General features: G+C 38.1%; 1 protein-coding gene across 22 annotated transcripts in view; it reads left to right on the top strand.

Annotated features, from left to right (window-relative positions):
• The first annotated feature begins 374 nt into the window (after positions 1 to 374).
• The window catches only part of NF1 (neurofibromin 1), a 240,382-nt gene continuing 213,049 nt past the window's right edge, over positions 375 to 27,707 (top strand). For 15 of the 22 annotated variants that reach the window (XM_070226414.1, XM_070226413.1, XM_070226412.1 and 12 more), the window contains exon 1: positions 414 to 906. In XM_070226414.1, the coding sequence (XP_070082515.1) occupies positions 847 to 906 (60 nt within the window). In that variant the 5' untranslated portion in view covers positions 414 to 846. Of the gene's footprint in view, positions 907 to 19,101; positions 19,185 to 27,707 lie in introns of all 22 variants that reach the window. The other 7 variants (XM_070226418.1, XM_070226417.1, XM_070226406.1 and 4 more) reach the window with 4 other exon arrangements.

Below are 27,707 nucleotides of genomic sequence, written 5' to 3'. Positions count from 1 at the left end.
CTCAGCAGTCTATAGCAGCTACGAAGGACCTGAAAACCTGGGATTGCGTGCCTTGTATTGTGAGAACTTAAGGCAGAGAGGGACTCTGCACAGCCTCCACCAGAGAAGCAGCGGCACAGAGCGGCGCGCCAGGGAGAAGCGCTAGCCCCGGGGCGCCCTAACTTCCAACCCGGGGAGCAATCCAAACCCGGAGGCCTGCGGGGGAGGGGGAGCCCGAGGTGGCGGTGGGGATGGGAGCGGATGCTCCCGGGGCGGCTCGGACTCTCGCCCGCTGAACCCAGAGCCGGAGTCTAGGTGAGCCGGGCGGGGAGGAGGGACGCGCGCCTCGCGGCCCGGAGGACTTAGGTGACGTCACCTCCAGGAGGACTCGCTTTTTCATTAATGAAACCGGCCGGCGCGGGCGCATGCGCGGCAGGGCCCCTGCCCTCTCGCTTCCCCCTCCCCTTTCCCAGCCGCGCTCTCAATCTCGAGCTCGCTCGCTCTCCCTCTCCCCGGGCCGTGGAAAGGATCCCACTTCCGGTGGGGTGTCATGGCGGCGTCTCGGACTGTGATGGCTGTGGGGAGACGGCGCTAGTGGGGAGAGCGACCAAGAGGCCCCCTCCCCTCCCCGGGTCCCCCTCCCCCGCCCCCCTCCCCCCAGCCTCCTCGCCGACGCCCCCTTCCCCTCTCCCCCTCCCGGCTCGGCGCAGGCCCCCCATCCCCACCCCCGTGGGAACGCTGGGCGCCCGCACTCCTCAGCCCCTCTCCTCGCCTCTGCCCTCACCTCAGCCCCCGCTCCCCGCCCTCCTCCCGGCCCTGGGCGCCGGCCGACCCGTGCCTCCGCCGCCCCCCAGCCGCGGGGCGGACATGGCCGCGCACAGGCCGGTGGAATGGGTCCAGGCCGTGGTCAGCCGCTTCGACGAGCAGGTAACGGGCCCGCGGCCGGCGGGCGGTGGGAGCGGGTGGGGTGGGGGCGGGGGCGGAGTGGGTGAGGGGAGGAAGGAGCCGCCGCCTCCCCCGCGGCCCCCGCGCGCCCGGGAGGAAAGGACGAGGGAATAAGTGGGGGTGGCCTGGGGGGAGGTGCGCGGAGGGAGGGGACGGCGGGCAGCTCGGGGTCCCCTTCCCTCCCAAGTTGGGGGGTGGGGCCTGTCCCTGACCACCCCTCCGACCCTCCATCCCCTTTATCCCGGCCCTTCCGCTGGCTAATGGGGATGAGTGACCGGGGGGCGCTTTCAGGGGCTCTCCATCTGGATTTAATCATCCCCCCACCCTTACTTTTTTTTTTTTTTTTGAACGGAGGTGGGTAACACTTAGGGGTTTCCTCTTGCCTCTGGGGACCTCCTCCCTGGGGGTGAGTGACTGAAGGAACTCTCAGGCCCATTTTGTGTACCCCCAATAGGAGAACGATCACATCCCGCCCCTCCCCCAGTTTCTTCAGCTTCCTCTCTTGGAGGGGGAAGAGTAGAAGGAGGCAGGGAAAGCGCAGGTTTTCCTACTTTCTGCTCCATCGTCTCAGCCTGCCCCAGCTCCAAGTGCACACACACTGCACATCTTTTTGATGCCCCATACGGGCGTCCCCCCATATCCTGATGACACAGGACTGGCTCTTACACTGCCGGTTGCAGTGGAAACCGTGGTTCTTGTTCCCTCCTGCTCCTGAAATATTTCCCCCCTTTTTGCTGCTTTGATAGTGGCAGTTTCTCCCTTTATTTTGCCAGAGGTCTGAGAATGTGAATGTTGCTTTCTTGAGTGAGAATCTTGGGAGCTGAGGGGAGAAGGATGAAAGGAAAGTGGGAAACTGCATCTGAGCCACTGAGAACAGAGAGCAAAGACAGCTGGGATGTGGTCCTGGAACCGATCGCTCTGCTAGTGTTTTGTTGTTGTCGTTTTTAACTCTCACCTCTTGGTTGACAAGAGAACTTTCATTGAGAATATTTGGGATGGGGAAGAAAAAAGTTTCATAGCTTGGGGAGGTGACTTTGTATTCCCTGAGCTTCACACACTAAATCCTGGGGCTGATCAGAATGAATGCACACGTAGCTTTTGGTCAGTGGGAATTGGTTTTAACTTTGTGTTGCTGTAGGTGGTTGGGGATGGTTTAAAGGGATGCGTTTTGTGGCTGTAGTGTGGGCTTCCTGTGATGAGGAACTGTTTAAGAATGAGTCAATCTATTTTGTTTTCTGGATATAATCATAAAACTGATTATGGGGGCTGAATAGAGGGAAGAGAAGGGCTCCTCTTCTGTTTGATCCATGCACATTTCCTTACAGGACTCAGTGTTTCTGACCTGCCTGAAAGGTATTTGGGAATAGGCAGAGGAATTCAGAAGATACTACATAGATACAATAGAATTACAAGGATGTCGGAGACTGAAGGAGTTGTTTCTCTCATCTTTCTGCTTCCAGACCAACACGCATCTAAACCAACTACACCCAGTTTAGTTGGAGGAAGTAAAATGTTACTGCATATATTGGATTGTATTATTGATAGAGCATTAGATTTAAAACTTGATAGAGAAGACTTTCTCTGTGTGACTTTAAAAGAGGATTTGAAAGGCACATGGAAGAACCCCAGAGCTGAACCTTGTGGACAGCATAATCTGCATCCAGGAATTTGAAGGACTCGTACCATAATTGTTGTTCCCAATTAAAACACATTTTTTTCTGGTTAATTTTTTATCTGTATTTTTTCACTTCTTACCTGTTGATCTCTAGGCTTATCTGCCACATAGGAAAAGATAGTTCTCTAAATTTTAAAAGAGAAATGATTTTGATTACATGTGCAGTAATGCAAGTAAATGTTTCCTTCTTTTTACCCCCTGTGTTAAAAGACCTTAGTCTTTGTTGTTTGCTTTGTTATATATATTATGGGATCAAACTTACAACCATCTGTTAAAAATTAAGGACGTAAAAGTTTTAAACAGAAGCATTTTTTATATATTATGTTATAATTAAGAGAAAGTTATAGGACAAAAAATTCCTCACGTTTTTCTCTTGCAAGGATAAGGCCACTGACTTTGAGATATGAAAGTATAGGGATTGTTGGTGTTTAACATAAGGTACTTATATACATTAATTTATTATAGGAGTAATAAATGTGTAATTCAAGTCAGAGTTCACTTTGAGGTTGGAAAGTGAGAAAACTGAGGCACAGAGAGGTTAAATGACTTTCTAAGGTCACATAGCAGACCTAATAAGAGCCTCAGTATGAAAAGTATTGAATGCTGGACAAGTAGGGATACTTTTTCTGATATGTATCTCACAGGACTTGTTTTAATAATCCATTAGGTATAGTTAAGAGAGACAAGTTTACATTCTTATTGAGGGGAGAGAAAGCCGTGCATGTAGTGAGAGAGATTCATTGAAGAGTCTTACACATTTTAACTATTTCTAAAAGTTTTAAATTTTGGATATATTGTCTATACTTTGTTTCACTGGGTCCAGGGGGGTCAAGCTGCTTCTTTGTATTGCAGCTAAGACATGTGTAGTGGAGCCAGAGAGCATGTGCGTGTTTAAAGATGGCAACTCTGTTTATGATTAAATTGATGTTTTGGTTGGACTTCTAATATTTGTGGTGATTAAAGCAGAAATGCATTACTAGCCACTGCTGATTACATATCGTACTCTGATGGGTATGGCTCAGCAACTTGGTGCAGTAGACCCAGTTAAAAGAAGTGGTAGTGTTCCATCTTGACACTTTGAGCTCAAGTCCTTGTTTCCAAGTGGGTAAAATAAAATTCCTGTAACCTGTTAGTATTGCACCTAAACCTAATATTTATGGCCTAAATTGAATGTCTTACCAATTTAAAAAGTAATTACCTGCTTGATTAGGGAAATAGCAGTTGCAAAGGTGGACAGCCAGAGCTAAATGTATCAGTTATATCTTCTGCTTTTCCTTGACCTGCCTTTATGGTGTTGGATAGTAAGTTTCTAAATTGAAATTTGCAAATTTTAGGTGTCTAGCTTTAAATTGTAGCTCATTAGTTTACTTAACAAGTTAGAGAAGCTTCTTACATGCCCCACCTAGCTCTGTTTGCCCCACCAGTCTCTGTGGGGCTTTGTTTCTGAAAGGGAGTAAAGGAAAACTGTGGTCATTTGAAGGTTTTTTTTTTTTTTTAATTAAAAAAATTTTTTAAAGAAATTGAAAAAAGGTGTCCCCAAATGATTTGTTGTAAATATATTCATTTAACCACTTATATTTTCCATATCTGGTCAAAGAAAAACAGTCTAAAGCCAAAAAAAATCATTTTTAAAAACATGGAGAGTAAACTCTGATTTTTGTTTTGTAATGATAGCATATTGGTGGTTGTAAGTTGAATGCTATTGAGAATGTCCTTTGAATATGTGGTGTAAAACTCATATATAAACTGATGGGCAAGTGTCTTTGAAGTTACAATCCACATGTTAATTGGCTAAATAGATAGATTTGTAAAACTTTGAAGCTGTTTTGGACTTAAAAAAGAATCTCCTAGCCCTGTTCTTAAAGCCTGGTCTACCATTTTTATAGGGCCTTATAAGTAGTTGAAAATGAATACTCTTTTGGTTAGGGGTCTTTTATGGTGAGTGGAAAAAATACTTATTTTTTATTCTGGAGCTCATCTTTTAAAAATGTTTCTTCCTACTGGTCCTCAGTGAGTTCCCTGTGGTCCTTTACTCTCCTCCCCCCATTATCTAGCATCTAATTTAGTCTTTTTTTATGTGAGTTCCTTCCTTTTCACCTTCAAACTCACTAAGGTTTCTTTTCTCTTAAACGTTTACTTTGTCCTGTAGCTTTCTCTCTGTGGATCAATCTTTTTCCTCCTTTTGTTGCTAGATACCTGCTGTCTGGGCTGTTTGTCCACCTGTTTCTTTTATAATTCTCTGAAAACTAGCTTCTGCCTCTGCTTTCCTTCTGGATTGCCGCCTTCTTGAAAGTGAGTCCTTCTGGCAAAACATAGTGGTTTTTGCTCAACTGTAATGCCACTGCGGTGTTCCATTACTCTTTGAAACCAGTCTCCTCTAATTCCCAAGACACAGTATTGTCTTGTATGTATGCTTGCAGATCCTTATATATTGATGTTCTCATCGACCCTTGGACAGATATGCTTTCTCTGTCATTCCATGCTGCCCATCACTGAACTGGAGCTTTTAAACAGGGGTCTAAATTTTGTTCTATTTACTGCCTCTGTCTTTGTGCTAGCCATTAGATCTCTATGGATCCTAGATTTCCTCATCTGTTGGAAAAGAATTGACTAGAAAAATCTCTGAGGTTCTCTTTCTAGTTTAGATATTCGATGATTTTAATATTTTAACAGCTTCTCCCTGTGCCACAACAGTCAGTTGGGAGCTGAACCCACTTAATTTACCAAAGAATTTCTCATTATGCCTCAGCATGCACCTATGATCCAGGAGGATTGGCTCAGTCTCTTCTGTATGTTTCATGCTTATTCCTGCTTCTCTGCCTTTGTTTATGCCCGTCCCAGCCTGAAAGCTTTCGTTCCTCCTTTGTGCTTTTCTAGTGCGTGTCCATCCTTCAGTGTCTGGCTCAAGCTTCATTTTCCCACAAAATCCTTTTAAGACTAAACTAACAGCAATCTCACCTGTTGGTGTGCTTGTCACTTGGGGTTCTGCAGAACCACCCTGTAAAGTTTCTCCCCTCAGGAGGGTTGGTGGAACACAGCTTAGCATTGTTTTCTTTTCTCTTATCTTTTTATCAAATGGAGTATAAACTTTGTGAAAAGCAAGAAGCCTCTGTTAGAATTCTCTTATAGTCACCCCAATGCCCAGCACCGTTATGAGTGCACAGTGCATTATTGATGGGATGTTTTTCATATGACTCCTGGTTGAAAGGTAGACTGGCTAAAAGGAGTGGTAATTTTTGCTTTGTTTTAAACATAAATAATGAAATTTTAATTTAGTGTTTATAATAGCCTATGTCTTATAAGTTAGTGATATTTTAACTAGGAAGAGGTTTAAAAAAAAAAAAAAAAAGCTTTAAGGAGGAACTTGTATGTATTTATATTTCCTCCTGTAGAGCTAACATGTTTTTGAATCAAGTTTCAGATCTGATTAACTACTTTTGAGATCTTGGATTTGTCACTTGCTTTTATTTGTAAGTCTCTACATAAGGAAATTTTTTGCAATGCTTGGGTAGGCTAATGAACATGAAACACTTTGAAAAGTCTGAAATTATTCAAATGTAAGATTTATACATGTTCTTTACAGCTTACTGATTATCGGGTTTTCACAATAATAAATAAGGGAGATTACCTAGTATCTGGATATTCCACTCGTTTGTACCTTGGCCGACATGTGTCTAACTTTAGCATTCATTGACAAATACTTAGGGTACTGAGAGCATCCTTATGTAATATATCATGGATGTCCATAATCGATCTGTTTTTTTGCTTTATCATCTAATTTGTGGTATACGTGTTATATGGCTCTTCAAGTTTGGAAGTGTAATAGAAAAATGTCAAAAGGTGTTGTGTGAATTGGGCCAACGATATTGTTATATTTGATTTTAAATATTACTACACTTCTTTTTATTTGACTTTTTGACCAATAGGAAAGTAGATTCTTAAATATGCTTCCTGTTTTCTTTGTTTGTTTTGATATGTTTAGCATGGAGAATTTTGTCCTTAAAGGAAAGGTTAGTGATATAACACAGTAGTAAACATGCATCATTTTTGCATCTTTGTTCTTTAAAATACTCAGACTGCTATAAGACATTTTTGTTTTAGCCTTCAAATTTGATGTTATGGGGCTCTGTATACTTTATATTGTTGCATTATAATAACATGCTTTTAAGGATGAGCAATGTATTAAGTAAAAACATGTGTTTCTTAGGCCTCAGTCTGTTCTTATTGGGGGTTTTGTGTGTGTCTGTGTATAAGACAAGACACAGGAGATATAGGAAGACTCATGTTTTAAAGGAAGTTTAAGGAAGAGGATGTTGTATAGAAGAAGTAGAAGAGGAGGTTTGTGGTCAGCTTAAACTGTTAAAAGGCTTGGAATCGCTACTCAAGACGAATATGGCCATCTTAAGCTCGCTCTTTGCAGAGGATTGACTTGTATTTATAAAAGCATTGTCTTATTTCATCTGACGTCTTTTAGAATGTCTCATTTTTCTTGGGGGTGGAGAGGGAATGATGAGACAAAGTTTGTTTTGACTTTGAAGAACAGAAAAGTTAAAGTGTTTTACATTGTAGACACTGTGAATTAGATTTAAGGGTTCAGCAATTTGTAAATTTCTCTGTCATACTATGTGATAGAGCCTTCAGTAAACAGAGCAGTCTGAGAGGTTGTGGGGAAGAAAATTTTAACATTGTAGAACATAGGTAACTGGAGTTGATAGTGCCCTCATTAAAGTTTCCTGAGGTGCCTGCAGTAGGCTACATATTTGCCCACTTCAGATGTTAGGTGCCTGTGATATGTAGTTATATTGTTTGGTTCTCTGAGAGTAGCTTTTGAGCCATTGACTATATCATCGAAAGAGCTTCTGTTGAGACAAGAAAGCCGCAAGCTAATATGGAATCCCATTCCAATATAATGAAGAATTGAGATTATCCTTTAAAACTTTACATATTTTTACTATAAATGGTACTAATTCCTTTGTAGTAGCAATAACTTGAGGTGCAAACTTCCAGATTGCATATTTTCTTTAAACCACAGCCTGGCACTCGTTTGGTTTGGCTTAGGGTTGCCACTACAGTCTACAAGCTGTTGCCTGCCTCTATTCATATTTTATAGCTTTGACTGTGTTATCCTATTGAATTTCAGGAACTTACTTAACTTTTCCTGATGAAATCTTTCTCCCTGCTACTTCACATTCCCCAAGCAGAGTGGTGTCTCTAGTGCAAGAGGCATGAAGTTAATGTAGTAAGTATCAGGACTTTTAGAAATTTACTTTAAAGGACTTTCATTTACCTTATTTTTAATCATAGTTTTATACCCATAGTGACCTCTCGGGTAATTATGGCTCATAACAGTCTCAAGTGCCCCTTTTCTGTTTAATTATTGATGGCTTTTTTGGGGGTAGCCCTCATTGTAATTTGGGCATGAGAGAATAACTCTTACCACCTCGAATTTGTGATGGCAGTATACTATGTAGCAAGAGAAAGAGCTTTTGACTGGACAACTTTGGCCTTGGGCAAGTCATTTGACCTCTCTGAACTTCAGTTTTCTGTTTTCATCTGTAAAATGGAGATGATACCTGCCCTGCTCACATCCTAGGCTTGTTTAGTGTCTTAGGTATGAATCTTTTACATGAAAGGAAGCTGTAAATAGTCATAAAAGCGTGTTACTGTGATTATCATTTTGTGCAGTATTTTTCTCTCTCTTCTTTAGTTTGGTGATTATTATTTCCACTCTGTGAGAAAAAATAAAACTAGAGAGGCAAAGCAACTTGTTCACAATCATATGACAGGTAATTAATTGAGTTTAAACTAGAGTGTGGGTGTCTTAATCCTTAGAGCAGTAACTTTTCAATAAATAGAGCTTTACAAAAAAAAGGTCTAAATTTTATAAACAGATAGCACAAATATGTAAAGTGAGGAATGTATTATTGCTTCTTCAAAGATGAGATGTTACATTTTCCCTATTGTGTTCATATGAGAGTATCTAGAAATCTTTTTTGGTTGGTCATGTGTTAGAAATAGGCATAAGTTTTAAACATTATATCCCTCAGCGCATTATTTATCTTTCTTTTCACCGTACTGAAGCTTCCCTGGCAGTTAGGAGAAGTTGAAACTTGCCCCCCTTTTATTTAGTTATATAAATTGTATTATACTAACTGCAGATTTTTAAATGAGGAGAGTTGAATTCTGACAGAGAATGGAATTTGTGAGAATATCAACAGGAATATCCAATTATAAATATGGGATTATGTATTGACGTTATTCTTTTATGTTAACATTTCATAGTCCACTTTTGTAAAGTTGGTTTTCATACTCTAAGAACATTCCACTGAGGTTTGATTAAATTTGGGGCAGCCTTTTAAACTTTGGTAGTATTTGAGTGCCTTATCCTATTGGATTCCTGGGTATTTCTGGTTTTCTTTTTCTTTTTTTTACTTGTTTTGTGTACGTTTCCAGCTTTTGCCCCCCCAGAACAACTCTCAAATCATTCGTCTTGTCTTTTGGAGTGTCTTTCCAAATCTGCCATCTTTACCAGTGCCTCTCACTTCTGTCCCAGCTCAGGGCTGGGAAAATGTTTTCCCTTTATGCTCCAGGCGAGTCTTCTTCCTTTAGGGTAGTGGACTGAGGGGGGGTGGGAAAGAAGCATTTGTATTTCCTGTTATGTTTCGGGTTTGGCCTCTGATGACTGAATTTGCAGTAGGGAATGGGAAAGAGGAGGTTTTGTTGTGGTCAAATGTTGGCACAAAGATCAGTGAAGACCTGTGTTCTGGTTTCTGCCCTGACATGAACTACCTTTGCGACGTTCTGTAAATCTCCTAAATTCTGAGCTGTTTCATTATCTGTAAAACAGGAGAAATATGATCTGACAGGCCAAAACTTTTATAATTCCTAAAACGGATTGATTTTTGTTTCACTTTTTAGAGTCAGTCTTCTGAAAAAAACAATTCCAGTCACTAACAGATCCTTAGTTAGAAGGAATCTGACATTATTTAAATCTACTTCTGCTCTTATAGCCCTGACAGATGATTGTCCCACCTCTCCTTGGACATTTATTTAAAAAAAAAATACAGTGGTAGTTCGTGTTCATTGTAGAAATATGGAAATGCAGCAAAATCACAAAAAAATCAATAAAAGTCATTTATAATACCATGACTCAGATGGAACCACAGTTAAAATTTTGATGTATGTAGTTAAGTGTGTTGATTCTGAAATCAGACACCCTGGGTTTGAATTCCTGGGCTCCGGCTTTGCCACTGCTTACTAGCCCTTGGCCATGTTACTTAACTTCTTGAAGCTTCAGTTTCTTCGCTTGTAAAAGAAGGTCAATAATATTACCTACTTCACAGAGGTGGTTGTGAGATTTAAATTAGGAAACATATGTAAAGCGTGTGACACAGTTTCTGGCACATAGAAGGAGCCCAGTAAATGTTAGCTGCTGTTATTATTGTTAGGTTGTTGGAATTGAATGAGATACATTGTTTTATAATCTGCTGTTTTAACAGTATAATGTGAGTGTTTGCCCATATGATTATATTTTCTTTTGTATGATTTAAAAATTTTAAGGGATTATATGTAATTTTTATTTTTTATTAATATTTTAAAAATAAATTTTGAATTTTCTATGCTGAGCATTGTTTTTATCATCAGAAGAGCAATCAGTAACAAAGTCAATACATGGTACTTTATAAAATATGACTAGACTGTATTAATGTAAGAAATTACAGTCTCAATTTCTAGCAATGGAAGGTTAACGTAAGAGTAGGATCTGAGTGAGGTGAATATAGTAAGATGATTAAAGTGTAAGAGCTTGTTACGGTGCATTCAGCTGTCTAGGTGAGAGGGGACCATGACATGCCCACAAGAGCAGTCTCCTTGACACATCTATTGGTTTAGAGTTTTCAAGGATGGTTGTATGGTTGGACCACACAAAATTTAACCAGTCCCGTTAAAGGCTAGGTTAAATCCTTCTTTTTTTCTTGTCTGTTAGAAATAATATCATGATATGCAATCTTATTTTGCCGTCTGGGTGACCAGGGATGCTACATCTCAAGGAAACCCATTCCATTAGTAGAACTGTAATAGAAACTCTTCCCTTAAATTGAACCTTATCTGTCTTATTTGATCAGTAAACGTTTAAGTGCCTACTATTTATGGTAGATGCTGAGCATTGTGGTAAATGCTGGAGAAATAAAGACAAGACATGGCTCTTGGTCCCAAGGAACCCAAAGTCTAGTAAGGGAGAAAGACAATAAGAAAATTATGGTAAATATTATGATAGATGCATAAAGTATAATGGGAGTGTATAAGAAGAGCACTTAATTTAGATTGGTGGTTGGAGAGAACTTGTCAGAGAAGATGAAGCCTGAACTGAGTTGTGACTCTTGTAGGGTCATTCTTGTATGCCGTACTAAAATGTTTAAACTCTCTTTTGAAGGCCTTGAGCGAATATAATTTCATCTAATGGCTTATCTTTTAGTGGGAGAGGTTGAAGAATATAATAAAGGGAAGTGATGGAATGAGGAACCGTAGGAGGTAGAAGAAGATAGGGATCTAAATTCAGGTGGTGAAATTAGAGCTTGAGATGATACAGAAGAAAAGAATGGGTTTGATTTATAATAGCTGTTGAGGTAAATGAGAGAGTGAGTGCAGTTTAGGGACATGTAGCAATATCGGGCAGTATCAAGGACTCAGCTAAATTTGGAGACCATATCTTTATTATGGTCATAGTCACTAGAAATGGGGAGGTCAAGGGAGGTTAAGGACCAGTTGTTGGATAGCTGGTCCACCTAGACTTTGAAGTCACCTAGATTAGGGTTTCCAGATTTAGCAAATAGAAATATAGAATGCCCAGTTAAATGTGAATTTCAGATAAACAGTGAATAAATGTTTAGTGTAAATATTTCTCAAATATTGCATGGCATATACTTATACTAAAAAAATCGCTCATGTTTATCTGAAATTCAACTTTAATTGGGAGTCCTGTATTTTGTCAGAGAACACTAAGCTATGTGAGACCCAGGTGCTGGTGGATGTGAGGTGGAGGAGAAACTGAGCCAGGAGCCAAATTGTTTTGGTGGTGGGGGAAAATATCTAGAGAATTGGTAGGCGACTGTGACAAGGTTTGTTAGTGAGTAGCACGTGCACGGTTCCTGAGCCCTAAGGAAGAGTGGCAAGAGTAGCAAAGTTTGGCATTTGGCCTCCTTAAGTCTTCTAGTGTCCTCTATAACTTTGCAGAGTAGGTTTGTCCCTTTACTTTAAAAATATTTGAAGACAGAGGTTAAGTATTCCTTGTTTGTTTTTTCTTTTCAGGAAAAATACTATGCATTCAACCATTTCTCATAGGACATATTTTCAAGACATTTTACCATTCTGGTTGTTTTCCTGTTGGTGCTATGGTGGTCAATACTCAGGCATACCATTTTTCATCCTTACTTTCAGTATTTTTGTACGTGAGAGTGTTATGTGAGATTTAAAAAAAGGCTTAAAAAATGCTGAGCTGCAGGTACACTATATTTTTGGTATTCATCTGATTACCACTATAGTAAACCTATCAAAGAATGTTAATTGTCATGTATGTACATGTGTTATTTTTTGTTTTATTATGAAAAGTTTTAAACATATACAAAAATAGAGAGATGATTATAAATGAATCCCCATGTACCCATTACCCAGCTTGTACTCAATTTTATTTCATCCATACTCCTACCCATTCTCTGCTCAGCACCTCTCCATTGTTTTGAAGCAATCCCAGTTATCATATTTGAGCATGGCTTATTCTTAACTCATGCTGGCTTTAAGAGCTGTGTGATATAAAAACAGTACTCAGTTAGGAATCAGAAGACTTGAGTTTGAGGCCTAATTTTCTACTGAGGAATGAGTTAACCTGGGCAAGTCAAGCAATCTGAGCCCTAGATTCCTAATATTTTGAAGAGTGTGTGTGGGTTCAGGAGGGGACATAATCCTACCTGCCCATTTTCACAGGGTTCTGTGCCAATCAAAGATAGGAGGTAATATATCTGAGGGTACTTTGTAAACTTGCTTTATGCAAGTAAGGTTTCATTAGTAAATGCTGCTGTTTTCTATAAGTGCTTAAAAGCCATCCGCATAATAATCAGTCTTAGAATTATCTGGATGTTGACATTAAATTAAGTCCATAGTACTGAAATCACCTTTTTACCTCGACCCACCCGTGTTTTGACAGTTGGGGCAACATTTTCTCATTCCCAGCCAGCACCTTTCTGTTTTTCACGAGCTCTCAAAGTTTGCTGACAGCATTTCCCTTATCATCTTTCCAAGTTTCTATCTGTATCCTTGGATTAGTTCCTGCAGACTTGCAGTCAGATAAAGCAGGTGGGTGGAGTCTTTATGCTTTATCTAAGAGTTCTGGTCATTCTCAACAATGCTCTTTTTCAGACTTGAAGATCATTTTGTTTTCTGCCAGAACAATCAGGAGTAAAATTGAATTGGATAGTTCTGCTTTTAATCTCCTATTGGTATTATACCAAATACTCTAACTAGTGGTTCTTGTCCTTCCTTCCTCTTCCTCTTGATCGTAATATATTTTTAAAAGCCTTTAAATATTTATTTTAACATTTTATCTTTAAAATCTTTAGTTATTCTGACTTTTAACTGTTTTTATAGTCTTCTGTCAATTTGTCTATTTATGTAGTATATGTTCTTTCTTAAATGTCCTTATCATTACTGAGCTCTAGGGGAGGGGAGTAAAGAACAACTGGTACAGGCACATTGGTTTCTTTAGAAATGCCAGCTTTACCAAATCACTTAAGACTCTTCTTAAAAGTATAGATTTCCTGGCCCCACTGAACATCTACAACTTGTAGAGGTATGGACAATGGATTGTCCTTCAAAAAATCTCCCTAGGTCATTTTGATGTAAAGCTGGGTTTGTGAATCACTGCTGTATGATATGCAGGGAGACTGCAGCTTCTGGGTAGTGTTTAGTAGGTATAGTCATCTATACCACTGCAACAAGTAGAAAAAAACTGGATGCACTTTAAAAATCATATTTTAAAAAATATTAGAGGGCTGTAGAAGTAATAATGACTAGATGAATTGAAATTTGAGGGATAGAAGAAGTGAGACATTTGTGATTCTGGACATAGACTGAAGAAGAAAGATGAACCAGAGATTAACTGAATCTTGCTAAAACTGCAGCATAGCCCTGACACAGTTCAATTCCTGAATGGATTGAAACGATCATCTTCTCTCATCCCTTTTGCTTAATAGAGTAAATGGAGAACCCTCACTGGGAAGATATATTCTGGAGTTTCTGAGGTTCTTTCATTTACGATATCCAGCATACAATGAACAATTTCTAAACATTTGAAAAGGCAGGAACCTTTGATCCATAATCAAGAAGAAAAATAAACTATAGAATTAGACCCATGTTTAATTGAAATCAGCAGACAAGAACTTTAAAATAACTGTATGCTAAAGGAAATACAGGAAAAGATGGACAAAATGGGTGAAAAGTTGGAGAATTTCCATAGAGAGTTGGAATCTATAGGAATTAAATATATCCTAGCAATCAAAATCATAACATCGGTTGCTTAAGGTCATTCATTTATATGTTAATTAGAAAACTTTGGTGCAGGACTCTAGGACCTTGTTCCATCCCTTGCCCTACTCTTCATTTTTCAAAAAAACCTCCAGAAAACAAAGGGAAAACATGTCAATTGAATATATACTATTTAAGTTCCATGAGAGCAGGGACTATGTCTTGTTCACTGCTGTAGTCCTGGGGCTTAGTACAGTGCCTGGCACATTAAAAACAAAACAAAAACCCACAACAACAAAAAGCCCACAGTATCTGAAATTAGTTATTCATTGGGTGGATTTAATAGCAGACTGTACACACCAAGGACAAGATTAAAGAACATGTGGACAAGTCAATGGAAAATATCCAGTTTGAACCACAGGGAGAAAAAAGAATGGAAAAAGTGGGACAGAACCTAAGAGAGATGTGTACCACTCGTAAGTCAAATAATGTGTAATTGGAGACCAAGAAGTAGAGGAGATTAGCATGGGAGCAAATATTTGAAGAGAGAATGGTAAGACGTTTTCCAAAACTGATGAAAGATATTAACCCACAGATTCAAGTAGCTTAGCAAACTTCTAGAAGGATGAATAAAAAGAAAAGTACACTTAGGCATGTCTTAATGGAACTGTTGAAAACTAGAGACAAAGAGAACTCTTAAAAGCAACCAGAAGGAGAAAAAAGACACATCACAGGCATACCTTGTTTTAGTGCGCTTTGCTTTATTGCATTTTGCAGCTATTGCATTCTTTTTTTTTTTTTTTTTGAGGAAGATTAGCCCTGAACTAACATCTGCTGCCAATCCTCCTCTTTTTGCTGAGGAAGACTGGCCCTGAGCTAACATCCATACCCATCTTCCTCTACTTTATATGTGGGACGCCTACCACAGCATGGCATGGCAAGTGGTGCCATGTTCTCACCTGGGATCTGAACCGGCGAACCCCAGGCTGCCAAAGTGGAATGTGCAAACGTAACAGCTGCACCACTGGGCCGGCCCCAGATACTGCGTTTTTTACAAGACCCTCCACCAGCAAAAAGATTATGACTTGCTGAAAGCTCAGATGATGGTTAGCCTTTTTTAGCAACAAAGTATTTTTTAATTAAGATATGTACATTTTCTTTTAGACATAATGCTATTGCACACTTAATAGACTACAGTATAGTGTGAAAATAACTTTTAAATGCACTGGGAAACCAAAAAATTCCTGGGACTTGCTTTGTTGTGATAATTGCTTTCTTGTGGTGGTCTGGAACTGAACCTGCGGTATCTCCAAGGTATGCCTGTACTTTTGAGGGAACAATAATGTATCTGATGGCTGACTTTTGAACACAACTGTGGAAACTGGGGAATAATGGAAAGACATTTTTAAAGTGTTGAAAGAAAAAACTGCTAAGTTAGAATTTCATTCCCAGCAGAAATATCCTTCAGAAATGAAGGTGAAATAAAGACATTTTTAGACAAAGAAAAGGTGAGAGAATTAATCACCAGCAGACCTGCTCTGTAAGAATTACTAAGGAAGTTCTTTAGGCAGAAGGGAAATGTCTCAAGTGGAAGGCTGAAAATATAGGAAATAACAAACAGCACCTAATTGGGTGTAATATGAGTAAATGTACACCCAATATGAATAAATATAGAAAACTATTGCCTCTTCTTTTTCCCTGCTCTAAGGTACTTTACTGGAACTTTTTAGGAACTTTATTTTAGGAATTTTATTTTTTATTCTAGAATAATAGACTTTCTACAGCTTTGTTAAGGCAAATTTGCCACACAATAAACAAACTGTGCCTATTTAAAAATGTACAATTTGATGAGTTTTGATATACTTGTAAGCCTGTGATAACATCACTACAGTCAAGATAATGAACATATATACCACCCAAAAAAGTTTCCTCCAGCCCTCATAATCCGTTCCTACCTCCATCTCATCCCTGGGCAACCACTGAGCTGTTTTTGCTCATTGGGTATATCACAAATTGTTTATTCATTCACCTGTTGATAGATATTTGGGTTTTAGCTATTACACATCAAGCTTGTCTTGAAGCTTCATACACAACTTTGTGTGGACATATACTTTCATTTCTCTTGTGTGTATATGAGGGAATGGAATGGCTGGGTCATATGGTGGGTGTGCGTTTAACTTTTTAAGAAGCTGCCAGTCATTATTTTCCAAAGTGATTGTACCATTTTACAACAGTATATGAGAGTTCCAGTTGCTCCACATCCCTACCAACACTTATTTTCCTTTTAAAAAGTTTTAATTATAGCCATCCTAGTGGGTGTGAAGTGGTATATCATTATGGTTTTCATTTGCCTTTCTTTAATGATTGATGATATTGAGCATCTTTTCATGTGCTTATTTGCTATCTGAATATTTTCTTTAATGAAGTGTATGTTCAAATCTTTTGCCCAGTTTTTAAAAATTGGAGGGGCTTTTTTGTATTTGTGAGGTTGTTTGGCCCTGAGCTAACACCTTGCCAGTCTTCCTGTATTTTGTATGTCGGATACTACTACAGTGTGGCTTGATGAGTGGTGTGTAGGTCTGCGTCTGGAATCCGAACCTGCAAATCCCAGGCCGCTGAAGCAGACTGTGCCAACTTAACAACTATGCCACCGGGCTGGCCCCCAAATTGGAGGTTTTTTATTATTGAGCTTTAAGAGTTTGTAACGTATGCTGAATACAAGTCCTTTATGAGATATGTGGTATGCAAATATTTTCTCCCAGTTTCTCGCTTGTTTTTTTGTTTCCTCATTTTGGAAGCAAATGTCTTTAATTTTACTGCAGTCCAATTTATCAATTTTTCTAAAAAGAACATGTTTTGATGGTTTATCTAAGAAAGCTTTGTCTAATTCAAGGTCACAGATTTTCCTCCAAGTTTTCTAGAAACTTTATTATTTTAGGTTTTACACTTAGGCCTGTGACTCATTTTTAGTTAGTTTTTGTACTTGGTATGATTCTATATGCCTCTTGTTTTGCCAATCCACATAGTCTTGATTATTGTACTTTATAGTAAAATTTGAAATCAGGTATTGTAAATCCTCCAGCTTTGTCGCTCTTTCTCAAGATTGTTTTAGCTGGTGTAGGTACTTTGCGTGTCCATGTACAGTTTAGGATCAGTTTGTCAATTTCCGTAAAACCTATTTTGATAGGGATTGTGTTGAACCTGTAGACCAGTTTTGGGAGGACTGCCATTTTAACAGGTATTATTTTTTAATTTCAGTTTTTGATTGTTGCTAATATATAGAAGTGCATTGATTTTTGTTTATTGATCTTGTTTGTTTTTAATGAGGCCATAGGGTTTGTGTTTTTCAAAGGACAATTTTGATTGTATCTCACAGAAGTCAGCTGAACATATTTGGCAGTCTAGTTCTCTGCTTGACCTCTAGAAACTCGAATAAATGTAGGGAGTCCTGTTATTAGATTGTGCAGAAAAATTCAGCTGGGGTGATGCTGACAGGAACAAGAAGCAAACAGGAAGAATCAAGTCCTTTGTCCCTCCTACGGTCTTACCGTGACTCTTTAGTGTCCCTTTGGCAGAGCCTTAACAAGGGGCCAGCTGGCAAAGGAGAACTGTAGTTTGCACAGTAACCTCACCATCAGAAAACAAAGTACAGAAGGATAGGTGTGAAGATGAGAAGACAACTTAGCAATTGGCACAGGCCACCCCTTTGGCTGCTGAGCAGCCATACGTGCCTTTACACAGATATTTGATCTTGTTTTCAGAAGACACTATGCTTTTGCCTAAGATGGAAGTCTTCTTTGTAAAAATGAAGACGTCTTTACCCTCTTCCCAAATTGAGGAGCAAAGTCTCAAAATTCATTGTATCCATTTCTGGGTGACATTCACACTATCCATTTTTAGGCTATGTTAATTATGCCTCAAATTCATACTCCTTCTGAATATTCTGCTACTTAAAGACTAAATTGTAAAGTTAACTTTTACTAATAAAATTTGTATAACATTGAGAAGAAGAAAGAAGAAATTGGTTTGTACACTCATGCAAAATCCTCTATAATAACCAAAGAAGAAAATATGTATAACTGCTATAGACCTTGCTTTGTTAACTAGTTGAGAGATTATCATTCATCTTTAAAACTTTTCTCTGTTGCCCATTCCATGTTTCCTTTGCCCTCATTCAGGACCTCAGCTGGTGGGGTAACCCAAACCTTCATTAGTGAAGAACATGAGAGTCCTCAGTGGTCCTGCTTTGTGTGCGTATTTTCCATTGACTTTTACTATTATAGATGTATGAGAGGTATCTCATAGAATGCTCGGGGTTCCAGACAGCCCTCCCTGTCCCCCTTATATAGCATTGGTCCAGTATCTCTTAGGTAACCCAGATGAATTAACATCAGCTAGTAGAATGACCCTCTTATTTGCCTGTTGATTTATTGTAGTGGCTCTCAACTGAGGTCACTTTTGCCTCCCAGGGGACATTTGGCAATGTCTAGAGGTATTTTTACTTCACTGACTTGGGGGCAGTGTTGCTACTGGCATCTAGTAGGTAGAAGTTAGAGATTCTGCCAAGCATCTTAGAATGCACAGAACAGGCCTCAACAGCAAAGCGTTATCAAGTTCAAAATGTCAGTGGTGCTGAGGGTGAGAAATCCTGATTTAATGTCACAGAGCTATGTGATCATGAACCAGTTTCAACTTCCCAATTCAGTGGAACCTGGTGGAATCATTCTTTCCTTAGGAACCAAGGCCTCAAAACCAGCAGATATCAAAGTTGTAGGTACTGGAAGCAAAAATTCCGTTAATAAGGTTTTTAGGGATAATAGTGAGAGAAACCAATTCTACCTACACCCCTTGATTCTCAGACATATGTATTCTGGCTGTGGGAAAGACAACATTTTATCTTGGTTGTTCGTTCAAAGCATGTACTTGAGGATTTGGTCTCCGACTAGCGTTGTAACTGAGTCTCCAGCGGGCCTTTCTATTATTCTTAGATCAGCTGCTTCCGTGTGGTAGCGTGTGTGGTGAGACCAGTGAATTCCAAGACCCACAAGCCCATTTCTGTACTTCTTCTGCTGTAAGATAAGTTCCTTGTTTTAATTTTCTTGAAGGGGGACTGTTGGCTCAAATATCTAATATCACTTGCCTTGTGTTCTTAAATCGTTGTCTACTTAGGAATCAAAAGAGCCTTTGCACCTCTAATTTAATTTGTGTATTAGTTTTCAGATAAATTGAAGATTATTATGTAAAGTGTATATTTTGTAATATCAACTGATTTTTCTTTCTGATTGACTATAATGAAATCATTTTGGCATGGGGAGAAAATAGTTACAAGTAGACCAGTAGTTCATCTCAATGTGAAGTCAATAGGACTTAAGCCTGGAAGCTGAGTATCTATTGGCTTTATCCTCCTCTTCATGATGTTTCCAAGTTTATTTTAAACTGTATCTTTCTCTTTTTATGAATGAAATTCTCTTTCATTCAGCCTGATGGTAACAAACGGCCATTAGTACATGACTAAATAGCTCAGGCTTCTGGCTTGAACTAAGTTAAGTTGTAAACTAAGCACGGTGGCAGGTGCTTGAACTGTGATTTGAAAAGCCTCTTCCTTCCCTGGAATGAGTTTAGGATTGTTTTAAATGTCATGTTACAACTAGCACACAGAATCTTTGCCATTCGAGAACGGTTTTCTCAGCCTCAGGAAGGAGGTGAAGCCTGGGTTGGAATCTCCACTGACTGTGCTGACTCTACTTCTGCAATTTTTAATTTAATAAAATTTACAATTTGTGAATTATGCTAGAATATTTTGTTAATATGTTCTTAAAAATTTGGATCCCAAAGGTAGACATCATCCACATGTAGTTGTGCCTGTTTGGACCCTGCTATTTGGACGTCCATTTTCATTTTTAACATCAACTGCATTATTCTTCACACAACCAGAAAAAGGGATGATTCAGAAATTCGGTTGATGGGCTTCTTAAAGAATTGTATTTGGAACGTAATTTTCACAGTTGAATATAATTTAAATATTAGCCAAAATGATGACCTGAAGGCAGATTGTTTTGGTAGGTCAGTGCTACCTTGGAGTTCTGGGGCTGCCAGTGCTGTTTAAGTACTTGTAAAATGTCGAATAATTTAAAACTTACAGAAAAGTTGCAACAGTTGTATAAAAAGTCCCATATATCCTTGACCCAGATGTACCAGTTGTTTATATTTTGCTCCATTTGTTTTGTGTTTTATTATTCATTCTCTCTCTCTGTCCATATGTGTGTGTGTGTATGGAGGATGCATTTGACAGTAAGTTGTAGGCATCATGTTCCTTTACTCCTAAATATTTGTGTGTCTTAAGAATAAGGAAAGACCTCTCTTACTTAACTAGAGTACAATTATCAAAGTCAGGAAACTTGACATTGATAACAATACTTTTCTCTTTAATACATGGTCTGTATTCAAGTTTGTCAGTAGCAATTGCCCGAATAATTCACGTACTTTTAAAATTTATTTTGTTTATACAAACTTCCTGTATTTTAATAGTGATTTTTGAAGTGGTACTTTTTTTTTCTTCTTTCTTCTTTGGGCTTCATGTGTGGGAATTAATATTTAGTACTGTAAACTCTACATAAGTTGTATACTATGTTTCTCATGCTTATGTGTAACCTAAGTCCAGACTGGTGTGCTAGGCTCCAACACTTAAGCATACTTTGGGCAGTCTTTTTGGAACATATTTTACTTAGATGTTTTTGGGAAAAATTTTTAAATTTAAACAAATATGGCTATATTATAGGATAGAATGCAAAATTTGCATTGCTTTTTAAGATAGAACATGAGATTTCTAAGAAGTCATTTACCTCCCAATAACTGAGAGTCAGAATCAGGCCAAATTGACTTTAGGTAGGGGAAGTATCTCCCTTTAAGATTAGGCTGGTGAAGCCTAGGCATTTGGCCATTTAAAAAAAATTTAACATTTGAAGTTCTTAAATCAACAGTTTTAGGGAAAATCATGACAATTTTAAAATAAAAATAAAACATAGTGATCATGTTGATGTTTGTGAGAGGAATGATACCATATGCAATATTTCATCAGTGTCTCTGTCCAGCCCCGTAACGGATACCTTGAGTTTAGTGTAGATCAACTTCTGCACTATTCTTTTTCTTACTTTTTATTTCTGTTGAATTAGAAAATCATAACTTGTGAATATTGATTGTCAGGAGTAACAGCAAGTGTATGGCTCTGTTTAATAATGTGGCAGCATCCCACATAGAAGACCTAGGATGACTTACAACTAGGATATACAACTGTGTACTGGGGCTTTGGGGAGGAAAAAAAGAGGAAGATTGGCAACAGATGTTAGCTCAGGGCCAAACTTCCTCACTAAAAAAGCAAAACACAACAAAAAACAGTCATTATAGTCTAACATTTTTACATGAAAAGCATACTGTAAGTATTCTCTACACTTGCTTTTTAAACCTATTACAGTTTTAGATTTGATCCATGGTTTTACATGCACATTTACTTGATTCAGTTTGACTGCATGTGTAATATTCCATTGTATGAATGTCAGTTTATTTCTGCTATAGAGGAACACTTAGTTTGTTTCCAGGTTTGTTTATTTTTTTACTTTACAAATAATTCTTCAGGAAGCATGTATTTGCATGTATTCTCTAGTAGTTTTTATCTCTGACTTAAAATGTATTGTGAAACTTATATATACAAGAATATATGGAACATGTTTGTACAGTTTGTAGTTACAAAAATAATACAGTGAACACGTGTCAATCCAAATTCAGATTAAGAAGTACCTTATCAACACCTTAGAAACCCCTGCATGGTCCAAATCACATTCCTTTTCTTACCGTTCTCCCACCACTATCCTGAATTGCATTAAAAAATTTCCCTTGCTTTTCTTTACAGTATATCTCCCTAAAATTGTATTATTTGCCTGTTTTTTATCTTTATATGATGGAGTAGTACTGTAAGTATTTTTCTAGTTTCTTTTGTAGGCATCATTTTTTCAGTGTCATCCAGGGTGTTGTATGTTGTTGTTGTTAGTGCTGAGTCAGTTTTGACTCCTAGCAACCCTGTGTACAGCAGAGTGGAGCCCTGCTCAGTCTTTATGCACCATCCTCTCGTCGTCTGGTGCTGTATCAGACAATGCTCTGCTGCTGTTCATGGGGTTCTCATGGCCAGTATTTTGGAAGTGGGTGGCCAAGTCCTTCTTCCTAGTCTGTCTTAGTCTAGAAGCTCCGCTGAAACCTGTCCACCATGGGTGACTCTGCTGGTCTTTGAAATACTATGTAGCTTTCAGCAACATGCAGCTGCCTGAGTATGACAACTGATGGGCAGGTGGTCTCGTTCCCTGACTGGGGAATGAACCCAAGCGGAGGCAGTGAGAGAGCAGGATCTTAACCCCTAGACCAGTAGGGCCAGCTGGTGTTGTATGTAGTTCATTCATTTTACTGCTATACAGTATTTCATTATTTGAATATGCTGCAGTTTGTATATCCATGCTATCAATGATAAACATTTGGATTGTTTCTAGGTTTTTGCTGTTATTAACAATGCTGCTTACGTACGTTCTTATACGTGTCTCTTATGCATGTGCAGGAATTTAGAGTATATGTTTGGGAGAAGAAAAAGGCTCTGGGCTTTTTCAGCTTTAGTAGGTAATGCCAAATTATTTTTTAAAGTGATTGAACCAGTTGACACCCCCAGCGTTACTGTTACTCTCTGTCCTTTCCAACACTTGGTATTGTCTGTCCTTTTAATTTTTTATTTATCTGGTGGGTAAGAAATGGTATATCATTGTAATTTGAACCTGTATTTCCTAGTCTACTGATGATGTCCAGCTTCTTTTCAGATATTCATGCACTGTTTGTTTCTTATTCTGTGAAATATCTATGTGTATATATATATATATTTGTTCATTTTTTATTTGGGTTGATTTTTCCTGATTGAGTCATTGTAATTTTTATATGGTTTATATCTAATTCTTGATATTTACACTTGTTGCAAATATCTTTTCAATTTATGATTGGATTTTGATCCTCTTCATATCTTTTAGTGATTAATGTTGTTAGTTTTAATATTGCTGAATTTATCAGTCTTTTATGATTTGTATTATTTTATTTTTTTATTTTTGGTATATATCATTCCTTTCCTTCCCTGACATATTAAGATACTCTTCTATATTCTTTTCTATAAGTTTTTTTCCCCCACTTTTCACTTTCACATTGAAGTCTTTAACCTACATCTACTTACTTTTGTGTAAGGATCCAGTTTCTTTTTTTTCCCCGTGTGATAACAAATAACTGATCGTTCCAACCTATTTATTGAGTAGTCCATTCTTTCCCCTGTGATCTGCAGTGCTTGCTCAGTTGAAAACTAAGTTTCCTTATATGCATGGGCTTAGTTTCTGGGCTCTTCATTCTGCTATCTGTCATAGTCCCAGTAACTCACTTGACTATTTATCATAATTACCATAGCTTTTAATAAGTCTTAATATCAAATATGGCAAATCCTCGAAGCTTTTCTTCAAGAAAAGTTATGGCAGTGCTTTTCCATATTGGTTTTAGAATCAGCTTATCAAGTTGGGGAGAATTGATTGGCATCATTATGATACTGAGGTTTCTTATTTAAGAATATAGTATATATTTCTATTTTATCTTTAAAAAACTCATTTCAATTACATTTTATAATTTTCTCCTTATGTAAAGAACTTGTACATCAAATGTCAGAATTTTTCCTAGAATTCTTCTGTTACTCTTTTACATGGTATTTTTTTTAATTGCATTTTCTGATTGTGTATAGAAATGTGACTAACTTTAGTATTTTGTTTTTGTATCCAGCAGCTCTTCACTTTTATTGATTTGTCTCTAGTTTCTTTTGGATTTTTCTATATAGACCATGAATCATCTGTAAATAGTTCCAGTTTTGTTTTTTCATTTTCAATCTTAAAACTGTTTTCTCTTTTTCTTTATGAACCCATTGAGGTTTTTCAGTGTCGAATAGGCGTGGTGGCAGTGGGCATCTGTGTCTTGTTTTTGATCTAAAAAGGAAAGAAGCCTGTATTATTTCACTGTTAAAAATAGTGTTTCTAAGGTTTTTTTTAAATAAATGCTCTTATTAAATTAAGGAAGTTCTCTTCTAGATTGCTAAGTTTAAAATTTCTTTTTTTTTCTTTATTTTACCTTTTTTGGTAAGGAAGATTGGCCCTGTGCTAACATCTCTTGCCGATCTTCTTTTTTTTCTCCCCAAAGGTCCAGTACATAGTTGTATGCCCTAGTTGTAAGTCCTTCTAGTTCTTCTATGTGGGACGCTGCCACAGCATGGCTTGACGTGTGGTGTGTAGGTCAGAGCCCAGGATCTGAACCGGTGAACCCTGGGCCCCTGAAGTGGAGTGTGTAAACTTAACCACTGTGTCACCAGGCTGGCCCCTAAAAATTCTTGAATGGATATTGAGTATTATCAGCTGCTTATTCAGCCTCCATTGAGGTGATTGTATAATTTTTCTTCCTTTCATCTGTTTATAGTTTGTCATTATTTTCTGATTTCTAATAATTATATCAACCTTGCCTTCCTGGGGCAGTTCTTGATTGAAATGTACAATTTTAAAAAACATGGGGGGCTGGCCCAGTGGCCCAGTGGTTAAGTTTGTGCACTCTGCTTGGGCAGCCCAAGTTCACCGGTTCGGATCCTGGGCGCAGACTTACACACCGCTCATCAAGCCATGCTGTGACGGCTTCCCACGTGCAAAATAGAGGAAGATTGGCATAGATCTTGGCTCAGGGACTATCTTTCTCAAGCAAAAAGAGTAAAATTGGCAACAGATGTTAGTTCCAGGCCAATCATCCTCACCAGAAAAACCCACAAAAAAACCAGCACACAACCCAAAAAATACTGGACAAAAGAACCCACAAAAAAACAAATCAAGTTCTAGTACATCCGTACCGTGCCACACTGTGAGGGTCTGTGTGTGTTCAAAATGAGGTACATGCTGATGTTGAACTATTCCATGAAACTAGAAGAAAAATAAAGTTGTGAAAAAAAACCCCAAACGTTGTTTGCTGGATTAAATTTGCTGATATTTTGTTTAGGATGTTTGCATCTATGTTGAGTAAGATTGATTTGTAATTTTCCTTTCTTGTTTTGTTTCCATATCAAGGTTATTCTAGCTGTATAAAATCGTTGGGGAGCTTATTTTTTAATATTCTGTGCATGTTTATGCAGTCTTGGAATTATGTGTTGATTCAAAGTCTGGCAGAACTCTCCAATAGAACTGTCTGGGCTTAGTACTTTCTTGAGGGAAGTTTTTTTGTTTTCTCATGTGGTAGTAATAGTTTATAACATAGTGAGATTTCAGTTGTACATTGTTGTTTGTCATACACCTTATAAGTATGCCCCTTCACCCCTTGTGCCCACCCTCCACCCCCTTCCCTTGGTAACCACTAATTTGTTCTCTTTGTCCATGTGTTTGTTTATGTTCCATATACAAGTGAAATCACATGGTGTTTGTCTTTCTCTGTCTGGCATATTTCACTTAACATGATGCCCTCAAGGTTCATCCATGTGGTTGCAAATGGGACGATTTTGTCTTTTTTTATGGCTGAGTAGTATTCCATTGTATATATACCACATCTTCTTTATCCAATCATCCATCAATGGGCATTTGGGTTGCTTGCACATCTTGGCTATTGTGAATAATGCTGCAATGAACATAGGGGTGCATAAGTCTCTTTGAATTGTTGATTTCCAGTTCTTTGGGTAAATACCCAGTAGTGAGATAGCTGGGTCTTATGGTATTTCTATTTTTAATATTTTGAGAAATCTCTATACTGTTTTCCACAGTGGCTGCACCAGTTTTGAGGGAAAATTTTAAACCATGCATTTTGTTTCTTGAATTGTCAGACTATCCTGATTCTTTTTTCTTAAATGAGTTTTGATAAATTGTATTTTTCTAAGAATGTCCATTTCAACTCAAAAGTTGTTCCTAATACCTTTTTATGATCTATTTAATCTCTGTGAGAAGTGAAGTTATGTTCTGTTTTCACTCCTAATGTTTATTTGTTCCTTTATTTTTTTCTTGATTGATTTTTTTCTGTTTGTGTATTTCGTTTGTATTTTCAAAGACACAATTCTTAGCTTTGGTTAATTTTATTGTCTGTTTTCTGTTTTGTTAATTTTGCTCTTATTATTTTCCTTCCTTAGGTTTATTCTGCTGTTCTTTTTTAAGACTTTTAAATTTTATTTTTAATAGTGGTAAAATATACATAACATAAAATTTACCATCTTAACCATTTCTAAGTGTATAGTTCAGTAGTGTTAAGTACATTCACCTTGTGCAGAATTCTCCAGAGTTCTTAGCTTCTTGCAAAACTGAAACTCTATACCCATTAAACTGCTTTGCCTCATTCCTCCCTCCCCCAGCTCCTGGCAACCAGCATTCTGTGTGTGTCTCTAAATTTGACTATTCTAGGTACTTCATCTAAATGGAAGCATACAGTATTTGTCTTTTTGTGATTCACTTATGTCACTTGGTATTAATGTCCTTAAGGTTCATCCATGTTGTAACATATGTCATAATTTCCTTCCTTTTTAGAGCTGAGTAGGGGCCGGCCTGGTGGTGCAGCAGTTAAGTTCACACGTTCCGCTTTGGTGGCCCGGGGTTTGCTGGTTCGGATCCTGGGTGTGGACATGGCACCGTTTGTCACGCCATGCAGTGGCAGCCATCTCATATAAAGTAGAGGAAGATGGGCATGGATGTTAGCTCAGGGCCAGTCTTCCTCAGCAAAAAGAGGGGGATTGGCAGCAGATGTTAGCTCAGGGCTAATCTTCCTCAAAAAAAGAATAAAAGCTGAGTAATATTACATTACATGTATATACCACATTTTGTTTATCTGTCTGTTGGTGGACACTTGGATTGCTTCCACCTTTTGACTATTGTGAATAATGCTACTATGAACACAGGTATGCAAATATCTCTTTGAGATCTGGCATTCAATTCTTTTGGGTATATATCCATAGGTGGAATTGCTGGATCATATGGTAATAATTCTATTTTTAATTTTTTGAGGAACCTCCATGCTATTTTCCTTAGCAGCTGCACCATTTTACATTCCCGTGAATGGTGCATAAGAGTTCCAATTTCTCCACATCCTTTCCATGCTTGTTATTTTCCATTTTTCTGATTGTAGCCATCCTAATGGTTGTGAGGTGGTTTTCTGACTTTGTAAGTTGGATTTAAGCTGGTTAATTTTGAATGTTTCTTTTTGAATGTAAGTATTAAAAGTTATACATTTATTAAATCCAGCTTTACTTGTGTCTTACAAGTTTTGAAAATTAGCTTTTCATTACTTTTCAATTCTAGATATTTTCTGTTTTCCATTATGATTTCTCCTTTCAACTAGAGTATTTCTTGATTTGCAGAAGTTTTCCTTTGGTTATTAATTTCTATCTTAATTGTATTGTGGCCAGTTAATATGGTTTGTATGATATCAGTACTTTTTTTTTTTTAAGATTTTATTTTTCCTCTTTTTCCCAAAGGCCCCCGGTACATAGTTGTGTATTTTTCGTTGTAGGTCCTTCTAGTTGTGGCATGTGGGA

This window comes from Equus caballus, chromosome 11 (genome assembly GCF_041296265.1).
Source record: "Equus caballus isolate H_3958 breed thoroughbred chromosome 11, TB-T2T, whole genome shotgun sequence".
Taxonomy (NCBI): Eukaryota; Metazoa; Chordata; class Mammalia; order Perissodactyla; family Equidae; genus Equus; species Equus caballus.
The sequence above is the reverse complement of the archived record's forward strand: the minus strand, read 5'-3'. Positions and strand labels throughout refer to the sequence as shown.